General features: G+C 40.8%; 1 protein-coding gene across 2 annotated transcripts in view; it reads left to right on the top strand.

The window, feature by feature from the left end:
• Nucleotides 1-19,188, top strand: part of SPAG6 (sperm associated antigen 6) — a 53,754-nt gene that overhangs the window by 25,103 nt on the left and 9,463 nt on the right. The window contains exons 4-8 of one of the 2 annotated variants that reach the window (XM_079947851.1): nt 317-500; nt 5,616-5,821; nt 6,996-7,169; nt 12,100-12,252; nt 14,844-15,035. In XM_079947851.1, coding sequence (XP_079803977.1) covers nt 317-500; nt 5,616-5,821; nt 6,996-7,169; nt 12,100-12,252; nt 14,844-15,035 — 909 coding nt within the window. The remainder of the gene's footprint in view (nt 1-316; nt 501-5,615; nt 5,822-6,995; nt 7,170-12,099; nt 12,253-14,843; nt 15,036-19,188) is intronic. The other variant, XM_079947852.1, reaches the window with a different exon arrangement.

The following is a 19,188-nucleotide window of genomic DNA, read 5'->3' as shown; positions in this document are numbered from 1 at the left end:
AGTCTTGTCTACCCTCCAGGATTTTAGACTGGAGCTTCTCCCAGCCCAGCTGGAGATGCTGGGGATTGAAATGGGGACCTTCTGCATGCAAAGCAGCTACTCTGACCCTGACCTCTGGCCCTTTCCCAAATATACTCCCTTTATATATACAGTATTCTCACAGTGAAAAATACGCCAGAAAGCTCCTCATGTGTGATAGGAACAAATTGCTCAACTTGTATAAAATCGTTTAGTGCAAAGTTTTTCTATCTTGCAAGACCTTAGAAAAACCCTCAGATAATTGCAGTGTATTCTCCTCTCCCTGGTGCTTCTGCAGCGCTTCTACAAGAAAGCAGCTGCGTTTGTATTGCGAGCAGTTGGAAAACATTCTCCCCAGCTAGCCCAGGCGATAGTTGACTGTGGAGCACTAGACACACTGGTCATCTGCTTGGAGGATTTTGACCCTGGAGTAAAGGAAGCTGCGTCCTGGGCCCTCGGCTATATAGCGAGACACAATGCAGGTAACAGCATTCCAAACTTTTGAGAATGTTTTTGTGTGTGCTAACATGGTAACAACTGTCAGAGGGAACACAGAAAGCAGCATGGTCACAGCTCTTTTATTGCCAAATAAGCAGGTAACAGGCCAAGCAACATCCATTGTAGCTTCATAGGACAGCATGTCTCAGATGCGATATTAGCAGATAAGAGCTATTGTATCACAACAGATAAGAGATTCTTCAGTTCAAATTTTGCCTTAAAATTGAATATGGGGATATTAATGCTGACCCACCTTACAAAATTGTTGGCAGGAACACAGAGTAAATGCATGCAAAATTATTTGAACACTCAAGAAAGTGCATATAAATCAGGAGTGAGGGAAGAATTAAGGGAGGCAGTAGTGAAACCACAAGCACTACTTCCTAAATCTCCCACTTGTATCTAGTGATTGTAGCTCTGTGGGTGGGGCGTAATTACAGTTCCCAGGACTCTTTGGAGAGGAGTCCAGTGCTTTAAATGTATGGTGTGGATCTGCCCATAATAACAACTGCTTTGTTATAGAGTTTCTAGGCCATATTTATTTGTGTATTGGCAAGAATATTTATAAACTGCCAACTCACAAATAATATTACTAGAATGTACAGCAGAGCTAGAGAAGTGGATCTGGTTTGTGGTCCAGATTCTTATCTTCCCCCTACCATCCCCCAGGACAAGGGCCAGCCACCTGTCAATCACCTGACATCTGAATGATGACAGCACCTATGTGATTTGGGGGGCTTGCAAAGGCCCATACCCCATGCAGGGGCCAAATACAGAGCCCTGGAGCCCTGGGGAGCTGCTGTTCCTCCTGCTTGTTCTCATTGCCTGTTCACCTGCCCTCTCCAAGCATGCAGGGACAAGAGTGAGGAGGTGAAGCAGCAACATCCCCTATCCTGTGTTTTCCCTCTGGAGTGGTTGTGTGGATTAGGCTTAGAGGGAGAGGGCATGTCAATTGGCAGTGGGGCTGTAAACAAAGAGGAGGTGGGCCTACCCAGAAAAGTGTCCCAAGGATCGCCCTCCAAGCCTAGAACTAGCACTTTGTAGAACAATATGCTAATAGCTAGCAAATATCCATATATATAAGACCTGTGCTCCCTGTTTCCTCTCTGCCAACTTCCTTTTAAGTATGTTTAGAAACCAGAAACAACCAAGTGATTTTTTTTTAAAGCGTAGAATTATACTTACATCCTTGGCCATATTTTTCAAATCTTCCACTAAATTATCAGAATAATATGTTTTCCAAATCACAGAAAGCTTGCATGACAAAGCTCCTGAATAAACTGGAGGGAAAATAATGACTTACGAAAAAGAAAAAAGAGAGCAAGATTTATTTAGGAAAAACCAGACATATAGGAAAATAAAGGAAATGTTGAATAGATTTCTAACATGTACACTATCCTAGTTTAGACGGTGAAGACTAGAAGACAGGGGAAAATACTTGTTACAAAGAGTTCGTAAATTACCAGAGCATGCTTCTAGAGAGCTATGCCTCTTCTCCTCTCATGAAGCAATTGTAGATTCAGACACGCAGAGAACCTGTGTCCATGGAAACAGTAATACATAGCAAACAAAATGGACCACACAGCCGATCAGGAAATCCTCTCTCTCATACGGATCACAGTCTTTGATTCTGAATGACATCAGACCTTGTGGGGCTGAGCCAAACCACAAACCACTTTTCTGAAGTGCTCCAATTAACAGTGGACAATCAATATGCAGATTGTTGCAGGTAAGAATTAGAAAGTGAACTGAAATCTGATCAGTACAATCAGTGGTACTGGAATCCTAGTGGGCAGTAAGGCATACCTTGGAGTTTAAAGGAAGACCTTTACAATGGTGTTAAGGGGTTTCCAGATGCATCTTGACTATCTTAGTATGTACTTCCCAATCCTCTGAACTAATGTTGATTTTAGCATGCAAGATGGAAATCCAAGATGGCCACAATTTTGCTGATACAATAAAACCAGGGGAACCTGCAACAAAATATTGCAGTGTATTCCTGGTGCGCCTCCTCAGCCAGCCTGGAACAGTGGTCTCATTCTTTGCTGTGGGGGAGCAGGGAGATTTTCAGGAGGGGAACAGGAGAAGAGGATACTGTACATTTCCCCCCTTTCCACCATATTGAGGTCTTCCCTATTGTGCCATAGCATTGGAGGGATCAGGTTTTCAGGTTTCACTGCAAGCTCCAGACCTAAGCATTACATAGCAGTGGGTGGAGTTCTAGTGAAAATTCCTGTATGTTTCAAGGAGGGGAGATTTTTAACCTCCCAGCTCACATCATACTAAGCCTAATCCACTCCTCCAAGATTTTTACTATAAATTCTTAAGAGCTTGAACATGCATGTTTCTTGTCTCCCTCCCTCCACCTCCAGATTACATGTTTTTCCTTCACTGACACATAAACATTATGTACACCCTGGAAGCTTGTAGATCCTCATCAGACAATGTTTGTTTTAAATTTTAACTTACACATTTATATACTTCTACAACCCCAGGGTTTTTTTTAATATATAAAAAATTGCTGGCTTACTCTTGCATGACCCCATTTCGCTTTCTGACAGGCATTTGACCTCCTAAGTTCACTCTTACGGGGAATGATACAATCTGATTTATAATATATATATTTCCCTTGTATCACCTCACATAGGTCTTCCATCTGCTCCCTTTATTTAAACTTAACATTCTTTGTTCAGAACCCTTCTGTGCCTTTCCCCTGAACTAGAATTAATTCCCATAGCCTAATTCTTTTTTAAAAAATCCCTCCACCACCATCCCCTTCTTCATCTAGGTTGTGGGTGTTGGAGTGAAATAGTGTTGTTTCTGGAGTGTGATAAACAATGCAAACTCTATATAGTATTCATTTTCTGAGAAAGGGAAAATAAGCTTTTATACATAAACATGCATGTACCTAAACTTATGACAGAGCTCTTCAAATCTGAAAATGTAAACAAGAATATTTTCAATATTTGGTATTAAGATGAGATCATATTCATTATATTTTATCTACAAGTTGGCTTGACACACAGGGAAAAGAGGGAAGTCACAAGTCAGACATCTCTTCAGATAACCCTATAGTATTTAATAGCAACATACTAAAAGAGCAAGAATTCAAGCAAAGGCCTATTAATTAAATGCACTGGCCTATTAGCTTAAGATCCTTTTTAGATTTTTGTTTGGATTGTTCAGTTTTGTTGTTGTATAAGTATCATATTTAAGTTCCAAACCTACTTCTCCTTGTTCAATGTAAAACGTAGTTTCTAAGAAGTGGGGAAAATATTTCAGTAGAATGTTTTGTTTTATTTATGAACTTTCCTTACCAGCATCCAGTCCATTGGGATGAAATTTCACTGTTAAGTCTTAGGACTAGACTATGATAGGTTCAGAATATTGCATTTTTCTGTAAGTTATGCTATGAAAGCCAACAGACCAATATGCATCTATTGCAATATTAGGCAATAGAAAAATATTTTGAGTTTTATGACAAATGCAAAATAGTCTAGTATGTTGTAAATAAAATACAGGCTTCATATTGAAAAACCTATGTATTTGATCTTAAGTACGATCCTGATTATAGTGCAGTAGACTTTCGTACTTCAGCCCATAAGAGCAGTATCTATGGTCAACTAAATTTAACAGCAAATTAAGAATACTGTTTTTGTGCCATTATAGGTGCAAAATACAATATCATCAGTCAGATTTTTAATGATTGTAGCCAATGGCTGTTACTATATGAATAATACAAAACCAAATAAGAACACCCAACAGTAAATTTAAAAACTTTCAGGACTGCAGATTATCAAACCTTTAAATTATAAAATTAACCAATTTATTTAGATTTAGCTGTGTCAATCCCTGTTTCTAATGTGGAGGACTGGAGCATTGTGGCTGAATGGTGCTCTTTAGTAACTATCTATATAATAATAAAATATATAAATTATGCCATAAGCAAGCACATCAGTGGAGAATCCAAGTTTGTGGTTATAACACGGTGATTGGGAAAGTTCCACTGAAGGCTTTGATTGATGGACTGTAAATGCAAAATCAAAGTTGAATCCTTGAATTACAACAGCTATTTGTTGCCATGGCAGTGTAAGGCAGGTTAAATGTTAAAGATAAGAGAGTATGTGCATAACAAGGAGAGGACCTAACAAAACCTTATTTAAGAACCTATAATAGCCCATTTGAAATTAATGGGGTTTGTGTTCATTTTTCATCATCTCCAAAAATAGCCCTTGTTCTATTCCATGCATTTGCTATCCCGCAATTTTCTACTTCAGTACTGAAGCTAATGACAAATATGTGGAGGGAGGGTAATGAATTTCTGCTATAACAGTACGCTGACTATATCAGTTAATTGTGGGTTCTTGGGTTAAGATGCAAGCAACTGGCCATGGCAGCTTAATGCAACTGTCTGTTGCAGTGATTTAATGTAGGGAAAGACGGTTATTGGTAGTTTACTGATGAGGAATGCACTGTTGAAAGAAAGAAAGAAAGAAAGAAAGAGCATTTTGATGTCCAAAATTAGCAAGCCAGATTTTGCAGTGGAGTGTACTATTATATATAGATTTCTTCTTCTTTTTAAAAATTGAGTGCATTTATTTAGGCATGTTATTTTTTTGCTTCGTATACGAATGGGGATTAATGCCATCTAAATTAACTTTGTGGGAGAGGGGGACACGTTTTGGCATTTTGGCTTTTCTTTATTGTTAGCTGTGCAGAAACTGCTTGCCTATTGATCAGTGCCCCAACAGTCAGGGCTTAAACAGCTGACATCTGCTTACTCTTTTTAAACACACACACACACACCACACACACACACACACACACACACACACACACGGTAACGAAACCATTTCAGCCTAATCTACCTCAAATGTGTACATGTAAATGGAGGTCCATCTATTGACCTGTATTCTTTTCAGCCAAGGATTGGTCCACATGGCTTTATGAAACTAGGAGGGCTGATTTGAAATGCAGATGTCAAGGCACTGAAGTACACCCTCCCCTCTCCCCCTCCTGCTGTATCTGTCAGGGTGAAAAATGGCTTGCACAAGGGTCAGTCACCCATACTCGCTTAATTACTTTCATTGGACCAACAGAACTGTCACAGGCTGTGGTGGATGCTGGAGCCATTCCTCTCTTAGTCCTCTGTATCCAGGAGCCAGAGATTGCTTTGAGAAGGATTGCAGCTTCCGCGCTCAGTGATGTTTCAAAGCATTCTCCGGAGTTAGCACAGACGGTTGTGGACGCGGGGGCAATTGCTCACTTGGCTCAGATGATCCTCAACCCCGATGCCAAACTAAAGGTACTTTTCAAACTATTTCCGCCTTCTCATGACATGGAACCCATTTTTAGCTGTGATGGCGTGTTGAGAAAAAACACACGTATTAATCTAAATGTTGGATTCTAAAGGACTCTTATCCCAAAAGACACATTGCTAACTTGACTATTGGTAACAAAGTAGAGATCCGGCTGTTTTTAATGTGACTTCTGTATACATAGTGGAAATAACTGGTGGGAAAGGAGTGAACCCACTCACCTTTAAATGTTGAGATTATTTGGTTTCTAATCAGCAGTACATATTCAGATATCTCTGACAATTATCTCAAGGGCTAGTCCAAGGTATAGTGGTATTTTCTTTACATTTGAAACCTTCCTAACATTGATTCAATAGGTCTAATATATAGTGTGAAGTGCTGTAATGGTGTTCTTAAAATGGTAATTCTGCATTCTTAAGCACATGCATTTGGTCATAGTTTCATTTCTTTTAGTGGTACTTGGTTCCTACTAAATCAGCTGAGAAACTTGGTACAGGACTGTAGGTTTCTCATAATATATATGTTTTCTTTTTTACTGTTTAATTTCATAGCTATTTTCTACAGAAAATCATGACACAATAAATGGATAGGTATTTAAAGGACTTCAACTTCCTTTGTCTTTTTAATAATATGGTATTTTATGCCAATTAACAGCAAATGGCATTTTCCACATGCATGTTTAATTAAAATAGTTTTTTTAAAAAAATATTGTTATTTCAGATATTAAAATTTAAATTATAACAGCTGCTGAAAAATTGTGGGGTCTGTACTTTGTAACTTAAAAGAAAAAAGCAGTTACTTCATGTGTAATGCTTTTAAATGAGACCAATAAACTGCATGTCTTCTGTTTTGAATTTCTTGTAGCATGAGTGCATTTTCTTCCACTCTGATTCCATATTTTATTTACTCAAAACTAGCCCCTCTGAACTTAATGAGACTTTCTTTAAGTAAATGTGTTTTTCTTGATAATTATGTTTTGTTTGTTTGTTGCTGTTACACTAGGAGGACTGTGAGTTTTGTAAAAGTTGTGGGTGGTTTCATTCTTTCACAGCATGAGAGGAAGTTTTCTTTCTTTTTTATTTTTCTATATGTGTGTGTGTCTGCGTCTGTAAAGTGTTTGCCCAATAAGCCATTTATAAAACAATCCTTCCTATTTACCAGCGTCAGGTGCTCTCAGCTCTCAGCCAGATAGCAAAGCATTCTGTGGATCTGGCAGAAATGGTGGTTGAAGCAGAAATTTTCCCTGTTGTACTCACATGCCTGAAGGACTCGGATGAATATGTCAAGAAAAATGCTGCAACTCTAATTAGAGAGATAGCAAGGCATACGCCTGAGGTAAAACCTTGAGAATGCAAATACAAGGTCATGTTATTAGTGTGTATACTTTAAATAAATGTTAAAAATTCCCAGTATTATTCTGTCATTAGGCAAAGCGAAAAGCTCTGTGGAATTTCCATTGGTGGAAAAAAAAAGAGAGGAAATGTTTGTTGCTGTTATTGAATGTGTTTGGAATACAAATAGGGAAATGGGCAAAATAGGCTTTCCTTGCTTGTGGGTTTCATTATGGAGAGTATTCTTAACGCTTAGGACACAAAGGAGAGTGTAGGGAAGGCAATTATGAAGTGCGTTTTTTCTTAAACTACCATTCAACACACAGATAAGTGCTGTTAAGATCTCTCAAATCAATAGATTTATGCATTTTTCAGGGTGCATTGAAGTGTGGCCCCTCAGTTTTTGCGACGTGGCCCCTTCAGGATGTCCAATCAATGTGAAATCCATTTTTAAATGTGCTGCCCTAGCAAGATACTAATACTTACATTACCTTTAAAATGCTTATTGTATACTGATGTGAAAATCTCTGAATTCTACATCATGTTTTTGAGCAGATCTGAGTTAAGCTCAGTGCATGGACTATGGAGTAAAGTAAAAATAAACTGATAACTGAGTGAGATCCATCTGCCTCCACTGAACTAAATACAGTGAATCACATACTGCATAATTGTCTCGCACAGATTCCCTCTGAAACAAATGTGGGGCTCCACATGTCAGGTTTGGGACGTTACTCCTTACATTTCTTCTGCAAACGTTGCGGAACCTCAATACTCCAAAACTTGACTTTAAAAAACCCCCAGTGTTGAAATATTATCAACTAGGCTGAGAAGGTTGTAAAGAAACAAGAGTGTGTGTGAGGGGGAGCTCCCCCCTCTTGTGGTTCGTGAACATTTAGAGCACACTAGGGTCTCATTATTGAGAGCTTTTTATTAATTTAAGCCACAAAACCCCATGTCGAAATCCGATATTCTCATTATTTCAGGTGCTCTGGGGCTTTAGGGAAAACCCCCCAGATGCCACAGGGATAATGTGAGAGGTGCTGCTTTCCGTAGCTCTGGTGCTGCTGGGGGTGGGGGGAGGAGGAAGGATTTGGGGAATCCTTGCTGTAGTCAAAACTTCCTTTGTGCCACGGGAGCACAATCTCCACAGGAGTCCTCGCTCTGCTTCTCAAAGCTCATGCATTTGAAGCAGAGGATTGGGAGGGGGAGGGGCTGCTTGGGTTGCAGGCTGGAGCAGCCTCTGTAGATGAATCTGGTATTGGGCTCCAGCGCCGAGGATTTATTTCTCACCAGGCCTTTTCTCGGATGTAGGATTTGATCTTGAGAGAGTCCTGTTGATACTTGTTCTTCAAAGGACAGCGTACTACATATACACAGTTAGTTTTCCAAAGCGATTCAGCGAACAAAATTGGCATCAAATGATGAAGCCAAATTGAAACAACGCACAGTATTAGTTTCACTGTTTGGCTTTCATTTGTCAGGCCGGCTGGTCTTGTTAAAAATTAAAGCGGTGCACAGCCCTTGTATGACTTTAAATGCTAGCCGGAGAGGTGGCTAATTAAATATTGGAAAGCAGATTTATTTGTCTTCAACTGAGTTGCTTGAGTAAATAGCCCTCGAAATAGAAAAAGAATGGCTTTATTTATTTATTTATCTGAGGGATTTATAACCCGCCCTGCCATAAAATTCTGAGGGCAGTTACAAAATTTAGAAATGCAGCAAAATAAATTTAAAATGTACAACTTTTAAAATATTCTGAAATATACTAAAACAGTAAAATCAACAGGAGCGGTATGAAACCCATAAGCCCTGCCAATATAAAACAGACCAAACTGAAGTAAAATAAAATTTAAAAAGTCTCAAATGCCATCAGTATATGTGTCGGGCAAATAGGTCTGGTGTCAGCCCCCAGCATGGTGAGGCAAATGCCAGGCCCTCTGCTGCAGACATCAGCTTCCTTATATAAAAAACATCAGCACAGCACTCTGCAAAAGAACCATATGGTGAGGAAGCTGTAGCCACCATATTAATACCCCCAGAATCCCTCCAGCTTCTGAGGTGGGACCCAGAGACATTCTGGGGAAATTTCTGGGGAAATTAAGTTGGTGGTGGCGGCTGCAGATGCCTCACCTGATGTTTCTCTGTTGCTCACACACTCTGCTGCTTTCTGTGCCACTGCTGCCATTGGGTAAGTTTGTGGGTGCCCAACCTCAGCAGTACTGTAGGGACCACTCCGGGGACCACTGCGCAGAACCCCTACAAACCTGGCAACCTTCTGTAGGTGGGCCTCCCTGGGGACAGCATTCTGCAATTGGAGCACCTCCAATGAAAAGGCCCTTTCCCCAGTAGCCATCCACAAAACATTGGATGGGCAGGGTACCCCAGAATAGGGTCTCTGATAAGGCTCTCATTTTAGATAGACATATGTAGAGATTGTTTTTTTTTTAATAATAAAAAAGTCTGTTTGAAGGTTTCTTCACTGTGATAAGAGTATAGTCTTGAGAAGTAGTGGCATAAGCAGACTCTTGGAAAAGCATATTTTAAAAATCCATTAAGGATGCAGTCCTGCACAGTGATGTGTGTACAAGTCCATGGATTTCAGTGGAACTTTAAGTAAATTTGTGCAGGCTATGCTTCCATGAATATCATGGGTGTAGCTGCCTCCCCACCCCCACCAAATCAAGTAAGTAATTAAAACTATTTAACTGACCAAAGCTGTCGCAGATAACTCAATTCTGCCCCACCCCCCCTAAAGCCAGGCCCCTTCTAATATAAATCCTGGCTACACTCATGATGAATATCATTTCTCAGTGGTGAAACATGTTCACTAACTGCTACAGTGCTCTGCTTTTAGAGACTGTTTTGGAAAAAAGAGAACACAGTTGCTGGGGACACTTTGCATCACTGATCCAAAAGCTCTGATGGCTTTTAATTTGCTTTGCAAGCACACTTCAAGGTGCTGGTTTTAACCTATAAGGTCTTGGATTAAACAATTCCAGACAGCTATGTCTATAGTTTGCTCTCCTAGTTTTGTTATAATTTAAGTTAGAAGGAGAATGCATGCTTGGAGAGCTGGGTTCAAGCTCCCAGGTGGCTGTGAAATTCACATATGTGGCTTTTGGCCTCACTGCCTAACCTACCTGGTAGGATTGTTGTAAATACAGAATTGAGAAACTCTGTGGATGTCACGTTGAGCTCCTTAGAGAAAAGGCAGGGTGGCAATGTGATAAATTAAAGCTGGCAATTCTGTCTGTGTGATGAAAGCATATTCTTGATGGCCTCTTTCCAATTACCTCCTCTTGGATACATGCCAAAGCCAGAGAATGAATATTTTCTGGAAGTATTTGGGGTGGGAGCAAGATCCTATTTAGACTAATTTAAAGGTCAAGATTACTATTGAGTGAGTTCTCTCTTGGGATTAACACTGAACCTTTCAGGTAGGGATGAAAATAAAAAAAACTAAAAATGCTAAATTAGTTTTGTTTTGGGTTTAAATAATATTCATCCAGTTTTCTTAGGACTCCAGTGGTGACTCAACACACCTTCACTTACCAGGGTTCTTGAGAATGTTCACCCTTAAAAAGGAAGCAAGGCTCTGAATGCTGAACTAAGAGTATTCATTCTGTGCTCAGAATGTTCAGCTTTTCATTCATTTGTCCATGATAAATTTGACTTAATCCTTCCCATCCCCGATTGGCCTTGTCTATTTGAAAAAAATAGAGTAATTTGGAAAGAAGTTGTGGCAAGAAAGAGATGACACTAAATAGCAGGTCAGTGGGAGAAAGAATAGGATCCTTGGGATCCTATTCCCGCACAAGCTGTTTCCATAGCTCTGCTTTAATTCCATAGACAATATATTTTTCAAACTTTGCTTGATAAGAGCTGGAAACTTTCAGAGTTTACATTTTACACAGCACAGTGCACATGTAGACACCCAGGAATGTGAACAGGCCTGCGTTTAGTGTATAGGCATAGTCCTAAATGTTTGAATGTTCTTAAACCCACTGAAATAAATTTAGGCTTGCCTTACTCTTTATTAGGAAGTATACCAAGCATTTTCATAGCTCAGTGGTAGAGCATATGCTTTGCATGTAAAATATCCCAGGTTCAACTCCTGACATGTCCAGATAGGGCTGGGGAAGATTCCTGACCGAAACCCTGGAGAAGTGCTGCCAATCACTGTAGACAGCACAAACCTAGATGAACCAATATTCATATAGGTCGTCGCTTATGTACATATCTTGAATGGAAGGGGCATCTATACGCCTGTGGGTGACAGTGGTTTACACCCTACGCCATAGCTCCTTATGTGTTGCATATGTAACAATGTATTTACATAGACACCTCTTTTGTGTGTGCAGCACTGCTCTTCCACTGAAGCAAATGGGAAAGTCCTTGTGGACCAAAACCTCTGAATCCACGAGAATAATCAAATCTAGCTGATCACTTACAAATCAATACATCCCAGTGCTTACTAGTAAGCTCCTTGTCTTCAGCTGCACCCTAAGATTTCTGTGGAGCAAAATGGGTTTGCCCTGGTTGCTAGGGCCAGTAGAACAGGGATGATGAACCTGTTCCACTCCTGATATTGTGAATTCAGCCCTATGGCCAATAGTCAGGGATGATAGGAGTTATAGTTCAGTAACATTTGGAGGTCCACGGTTTCTCTATCCTTTCAGTGGAAGGCTGCATTTTATTATACTTTGCTAATTTGAATACATCTGTAAGCATCTGTTTAGCATATAATGTGGCTGATTAAGCACTAGGGGCTTCTTCAGCTCAATTATATCCATATGAATAGAATGGCTCATTCATTTAAAAAAAATTTTTTTTGGGTGTGCATCATCAATAGGGATGGAGTCACTTGGCCATAGACTGCTTGACTGCACTGTTTGACAGTTACTTGAAATCCTTTCTGATTTATCTGTTTCCAGCTTTCACAACTCATAGTGAATGCAGGGGGAGTTGCTGCTGTCATTGACTGTGTTGGTTGCTGCAAAGGAAATGTTAGACTTCCTGGTATCATGATGCTGGGCTATGTGGCAGCTCATTCGGAGAACCTGGCCATGGCAGTGATCATTTCAAAGGTTAGTTCTTGCTGGTTGCTATAATCATAATGAGATTCTGAGAAGATGATGCATATGCACGTGGCTGTGCAGGCTAGGTGTCACAACAATGTGTTTATCAGACTGGTGAGGATGCTGAAGACAAAGAATGCAAGTTTGTTTTTCATAAATGTTTGATCCCCTGATAGCCATGACGCTCACTGGGTGTCTTTGGGCTGGTCACTCTCTCTTAGGTAGCCCATGTGCACTGTTTGGAGTCCCTTGAAGGAAAGGTGGGATATGAATGGCTTGCATCTAATGGTGGCTTTACCTTGCTGGAAAATGCTTCCTTTCAGTTAAGGTGGAACGCCCAATTTTTGCCTATCACTCCCTTTCCACTTAAGTTCCACCTGAAAAGCTGCTTCTGAAGAATCAGGGACTCTCCAGAACAGTATGGGATATGTTGCAGAGGATTATGTTGGATAGGTGAGGTTGGCAAAAATCTGGATTGTACAATTGGAAGCCCTATCTGCTAAGGCAAAGCCGCCATAGGATGCAGCCCAATGCAAACAAACAGACAAAACAAACATAAATCTCATGCACCCTCTTGACACTGTAAACCAATGGGAAAAGCAACTGAATATAGGCTAGTTACTGATTCAAACATCTTGGATGTTTTTCATGAACTGTAGGGCAGGGATGAAAATAACATTTCACACTTCAACTGGAATTCTTCTTTCATTATGTAATCTAAACACAATTAGATACCAGCCTTGCTGGTTTCAGTGGCTCTTGCTCCCAAAAGAATGAACTTTGTATCCCACTTATAACCTAGTCATAAAAATTCTAAGTTGTATTTAAAAGATTATGTGTAAAATCTTTAGAAAAAAGGTGTTTGTTTAATCCCAATTTAGAAAGAATATTTTTAGCACAATTCTGCCAGAGTTAAACATTTTTAAATCCTGTTGATTTCAGAGGGAGAGTTATGCACATATTTAATTCTCTCTCTCCCTGTCCCTCTCTCTCCCTGCATGTGTGTGCGAGAGAGAGAGAGAGAGAGAGAGAGAGAGTGTTAAATCAGTGCCTACATTTGGCTGGATTGTGCCTTTGTTTATTTAATAACTTCCATAATTCTTTTTAAAAATACCATAGAGATAATGGTGTTCAGAGTTATTTGGGGAGCATTAAAGAAATCAGAAAGAAATTCATTGTTAAAAATGTCATTGAAATATAATAACTGTGTCCTCTTAAAGGTAGGGTGTTTGTGTTTCTAAAGCAAAAAAAATCACTTGAATGTATTAATTTATGTTCCATAACCAGAGTTATGCTCTTACTCATTGTGCCTGGAATGCAATGGAATAGCAGGGCCTTGGGTTTTTTTTGTTTTAAGAAAGGTTATGGATTAGTTTGCTAGCACAGTCATGAGATGCTAATCAAGTTGTTTTTCCAAATGGTAGAAACAACATTGGCAATTGGCTTCTTAGAATAAATATTTGATGTCTCACTTTAAATTTCTTCAAAATAAGAATGCATAAGACAAACATGTACCTGCTTTGCTCCTGCTGTGGTACATTTAAAGTGTGTGTGGTGGTGGTGGGGAATTAAACGCTGCAAAAAAGTGAAACACATTTATGCTCTGTTCCATCATGAAATGACTTGCAGTTTTGAACCCTTGTGAATGCTCTTCTATTTTGGTTTTCCTGCATTGCTTTATTTGAAATGGCTAGACTGCTAAGCAAGCTTTTGTGTCTGAGATGAGGGTTGCTAGATAACCTGACAGTGAGGAAGAAAATGTAATATTTCACTGCGTTGTGAGCAATATAGGTATTGATGCTATTGTGTCTCCCTCTCCCTTAAAAAAATGTATCAAATGGTTCCTGGTGGATAGTAGAATGTATTGATGCTTTTTTAAAAAAAACACACCAAAGTGTTCTAATTATGAAATTGTCAGGACTAAAAGCCAACCTGACTGATGAAAGTTCCAATATACATCTGTAAGGGTCAACGCTCACATTAATAATAACTTGTTAGTTGTGTTTAACGGCATTGTGTGGAGCAAATGAAGAAAAGCAAGTAAAAAGGACCTAAATATCTAAACGATTCCTGCTTGGAGTGGTGGAAGAAACCACCCTGCTCCCTCCAAGCATCATGGCTGTCCCCCATCCATTCATTTATGTGAGGCTTGTGTGGCAGCCTCGTGCAAGTCTTACTGAATGAACGGAGGGGGCACAGAGGCAGTGCTTGGTTGCTTTCCAGGAAACCTGGGAAAGAAACCTGAAACCCTGGAATTTCAGTGCCTGATAAAAGCGCCAGCTTTGCTTTCTGCCTGAACTGTGGCACCTGCTCTCTGAATCCTTTGGAAAGCAATAAACGTGTCAGCTCTAACAGCCCTTATCTCGGAGAAATTTGCAGATTTAATACTCTTCTGATGCTTAAATATGTAGCGTTCAGGAGTAATCCTTGCAGATGGTGCAAGTGACAGAGGCATCATAGGTGCTTTGAGTTGAGAATGTATAAATACAGAGAAAGGGAGAAGCTTTTTATTCCATCCCCTCCCTCCCCAGCAATCTTTGCAAGGTTCTCCAAACCCAGCCTGGATTCATAGTGTTTTGTGCTTTTGATTAATACCACAGGGGGTTCCACAGCTGGCAGTGTGCTTGTCAGAAGAGCCAGAAGATCATATTAAGGCAGCAGCTGCCTGGTCTTTGGGACAGATTGGGAGACACACTCCGGAACATGCCCGTGCTGTTGCAGTAGCAAATGTCTTGCCTGTGCTGCTTTCCCTGTATATGTCAACTGAAAGTTCAGAAGATCTTCAAGTCAAAGTAAGTAGATTTGCCTGACACTTTGAGACAGGGTGGGCTAGAAAACAAATAACGTTCGATTATGGGTTAGCAACCAGTTTGGTGCTAAGGTAATAAGTATTAGATTTCCGGGAATGGGTGACAATTTGCTCACCCTGCCTAGGAATATATAGTAAGCCAGATGGCTGCTCTAAATTGCATAGATCCGTTAGCACAATTTATCATTTTATCAAACTACAATTGGTGGATGTGCCAGGCTGTTTTAAAGGTACAATATTCTCATTTAGAGACCTTCTGCTTCAACCATCCCATCCCTATAGGCTGTGATTCAAGCTACATATGTGAAAGCAAGTATCACTATGAAATAGGAACCTGCCGTAGTTACAGCAAGTAACTAGTTTATTTGCTCATCTGGCCCAGTATTATCTGTTGTGATTGGCAGCTTCTCCCTAGGGTCTTAGGCAAGCATCACCTGCTACCTTATCCTTTTAACTAGGGATGCTGGAGTCAGGTGCTCTTCTACTGAGTTGCAGTCCCACCCACTCAGTGGGACATGGCCAATTTATACATTAGTGCATCAGTGGAAGAGCCACTTCCCCATGGCTGCTTCCCATGCAACTTTAGTATCAATGGGCCACATAATGTAGTTCTTTTGACATGAGCATCTCCTAGACCTCCAAAGGTGGTGTTTGCATCTAAAAGAAAACACATTGTTTGGTTCAACCATCTTGTTCCTCTGTTGGTGTGCACTATATATGCCTTAGAATGAGGTGGTAAGAGTCCTGAGGTGTTAGAGTAGATTACCACTTCAGACTATGTGAAAACAAAACTCCTTGCAGATGGAAAACTAGTGTACCAGGAAGAAAACTTCAGCTGTGCTTGCTTTCTGCTTGAAAGTGATTTATTTTAAACTTCAGAAAATAGTATTTCAGAGAACATTCAGAAATGTCTTCCCCCCCCCACCTGTAATCTGAAATGGTACAGTCCATTCTGTTCCATCAGGATTCCACCACCTTCGTTCTGCTTTGCGCATAGGCCAGGACATTGCCAGAGAAGCACAGGGTGAAGCTATATGGAAGTGGCTCCCCCCAGTGTTTCAGTAACATATCAATTGGGCCTTACCTCCAAGAAAAAAACATAGTTAAGATCAGAGCGTTCGTATTTACTGTTTCTGCTGTACAGGATATGACATAATATTGTCTGAGTCATGGAAAGTTTTGGGGCCTCTCTAGGTTTTTGCTTCCTTTTGAGGATAGCAGCTGGAGTGTAAAGTGTAAATCAACTTGCTTAGAAGTGTGCAGGCTGGGGAGTGACACATGGAAAGTAACAAAGAGCATAAGTTGCACTCTCACGCAGGAAACATTCGGAGCCACACAAGCAAGAGTCCACCAATCTATTCTCCTCCTCTCTCCTGTTTCTCTCTTCTTGGCTCTGCCTTTCTTAAGCTCCATTTGCTACTGTAGTTTGTGCACACATACCTTCCCAGATGGTCAGCCATCCAAGGAGCTACAAATCATGCCTCTCTGAAACCAGGAGTCATAATTCATTCCAAGCATAGGAGAACCACATGAGGGGAAATCTCTTATTACAACAAGGGCTTCCTGGATTTTCTTGGCCTTTTCCACAGCTGGGGTTATGGCATGGGATAAACCTGTGCAGAGCGCAGCTTCTAGCTGCTTTTTTGAGTAGCTGCCTGTCAGTTGTGGTAGCTGATTATTTATATTCATTTTATTTCAGCTTTTTATATACTACATAATCACTGAAGTTTCTAAGTGGTATTTATAAAATGGAAAAAAAACCTTACAGTGACTAGAATTGAAATTAATTAGAAAAAGATGAAACTTCCTTAAAATGCCTGCTGGAATAGAAAGGTCTGTTTCAAGCGTCTGATCTCAGCTGGGAGGGAGTTCCACAGAATCAGGCCCATAATACTGAATGCATGCTTTCTAGTGGACACAAGCCATGAATCTGAACCACTAACAAGAGCCTTCACTGATGATCTCAGTGACTGGGCAGGGATATAAGGAACCAGGTGTTCCTTAAGGCATCCGAGACTCAAGTTGTTAAGACCCTTGTAAATTAATATGGGACCCTTGAACTTGGCCTGGTAACATATGGGCAGCTAGTGTTAGCTTTTACACTCTGGAATTAGGTGTTAGTATAGTCTCTCCTCACCAGCAGCCTATCCACAGCATTTTTCACTAGCTGGAGCTCCCAGACTATGACCCAAGGATAGCCTACATAGAGTTCATTGCAATAATCAAGTCTTGAGGTTACATGACTCACTGTGCCCAGCCCATCACTGTTGCAGCATTCACCACTGCAGGGGGCAGTGGAGGAGGAGGAGGAGGAGGAGGAGGGGTCAGTGCCACCTGTCCATGCTGACTGCTGGAATCTGTACAGATCAGGGCCATTCATTTTTCTCAGGAGCTTCTTGGTGACCAAGTAAGCATCATATCATCCACAGGGTAGAGGGGACTAACCCAGGCCTTGATGCATTTACATGCTTAGGTAATTTGAAAGTTCTCCACACCCTAATCCATATGCAAGCTCGTTTACAAGTTGTGATGCTACGCTGCACTGTGCACATGAGACTGGATGCTAGTCTGTTTACTGCAAGGGAAATCATTTGCAACGCTGGGTGTTGTCCATGCCTATTTCCTGTAGCAGGTTAGTGTCAGCTATTGGCACTGCTGCATCAGCACTGGAGCAACACATTCTTGCCAGTGTTTTGCAACTTAAAAAAAGAAGAAGATATATGTTTATAACATGTCAGCTCCCATACCAAGGACCTGAGTCCTCTTCCCGCATCCCTACTTTATCACTGGAAAAGGCTCTCCTCCACCTACCGCATGCTGTGTTCGTTTACTTTGTCGTAGCCTGTCTTATAAATAAGCCAAGGATGTGTTTGCTTAAAGAAAATTGTAACTCTGTTACAATATGCCAGAAGATCAAAATATGTGTCAGCAGCTGCAGTATGTGAAATGGCAGGCTGTGCCCAGCACAGTGCCTTTCCATTTGTGAAAGGTGTGGATGCATTTCACGGATCTCAGAAGCCAGTCAGTATTGAGGCCCTGGCACACTGGGAGAGGACATCAACCCCCCACCCCCACCCTGCCCCAGTACTGCAGTCCTGATGAATAAAACCCTCCCCTGAAGCTACTATTGCACCTGGGAGGATGAAGTTGCCACTGGTGTCAAAGGCCGCTTCGGAAATCGCCTTATGCCTGGTCAGACCCTTTCTCCCTCTGGCCCACTATTGCTTATTCTGACTAACAGCAGTCTTCACGGATCAAGCAGAAAACTTTCCCACCACCTTCTACATGACCTAATAATAATAATAATTATATATATTTGGGCGGCTTACAACAGAATATTAAAATACAATAGTTTATTAAACATTAAAAGCTTCCCTGAATGATTCTATGATTCTATGATTATTTAATCTGTAACCTTCTGCATGCCAAGTATGAGCTATGGACCCACCCCTCTTGCACCGAATAGCAGCTTAAGGAGGGATTTTAATCAGAACTGCAAGACTTGGGTGATCATGCACATGCTTAGAATGACAGTTGGATGGTCATTCAGTGCTGACTGGCACTGCCAACTTTTGATTTCAGAAATGCTGGTTTGAGTTTATGGGTGGAGACTGGTAGAATCTGATAGGCACTAGAGATGCATCCAGCCATCGCTCTCAGAAATTCTAAGTTTCCACAGATCCTCGGGAAGGAGTCAAACGCTGTAGAATGACACCCCCAGAAACTCACACTAACTTTTAAGTTGAAAATAGCAACAAGGACTAGAAAACAGGAGGTATTCCTGATAATTTGCGAGAATTTGAGCGTATACAGATGTCTACTGCAATAGGCAGAGAGGGGATACAGAGAGAGGGGTTAGGTAGGTGGGTCTATCCTGATAACATTGGTTAAAGCCTCTCTGACAAATTGGTGCAGCAAGGCTGGGAGAGGCAAATGGGAGAAGAGTGATGTCACTCGGTCTCAATGTTGCATATGATGCTGCTTGAACTGTTGTGGCACAAGGATATATGAACATATGGAATTGCCTTACACTGAGCAAGACCATTAGTCTATCTAGTGCAGGACTGTCTACTCTGACCAGTAGCGGCTACCTAGGGATTGGTCTGTGTGGTGCAGTGGGTCAGTGCATCTGGCTG

The sequence above is a fragment of the Podarcis cretensis genome (genome assembly GCF_951804945.1).
Source record: "Podarcis cretensis genome assembly, chromosome: 12".
Lineage (NCBI taxonomy): Eukaryota > Metazoa > Chordata > Lepidosauria > Squamata > Lacertidae > Podarcis > Podarcis cretensis.
This window is presented reverse-complemented; position numbering and strand designations above follow the sequence as displayed.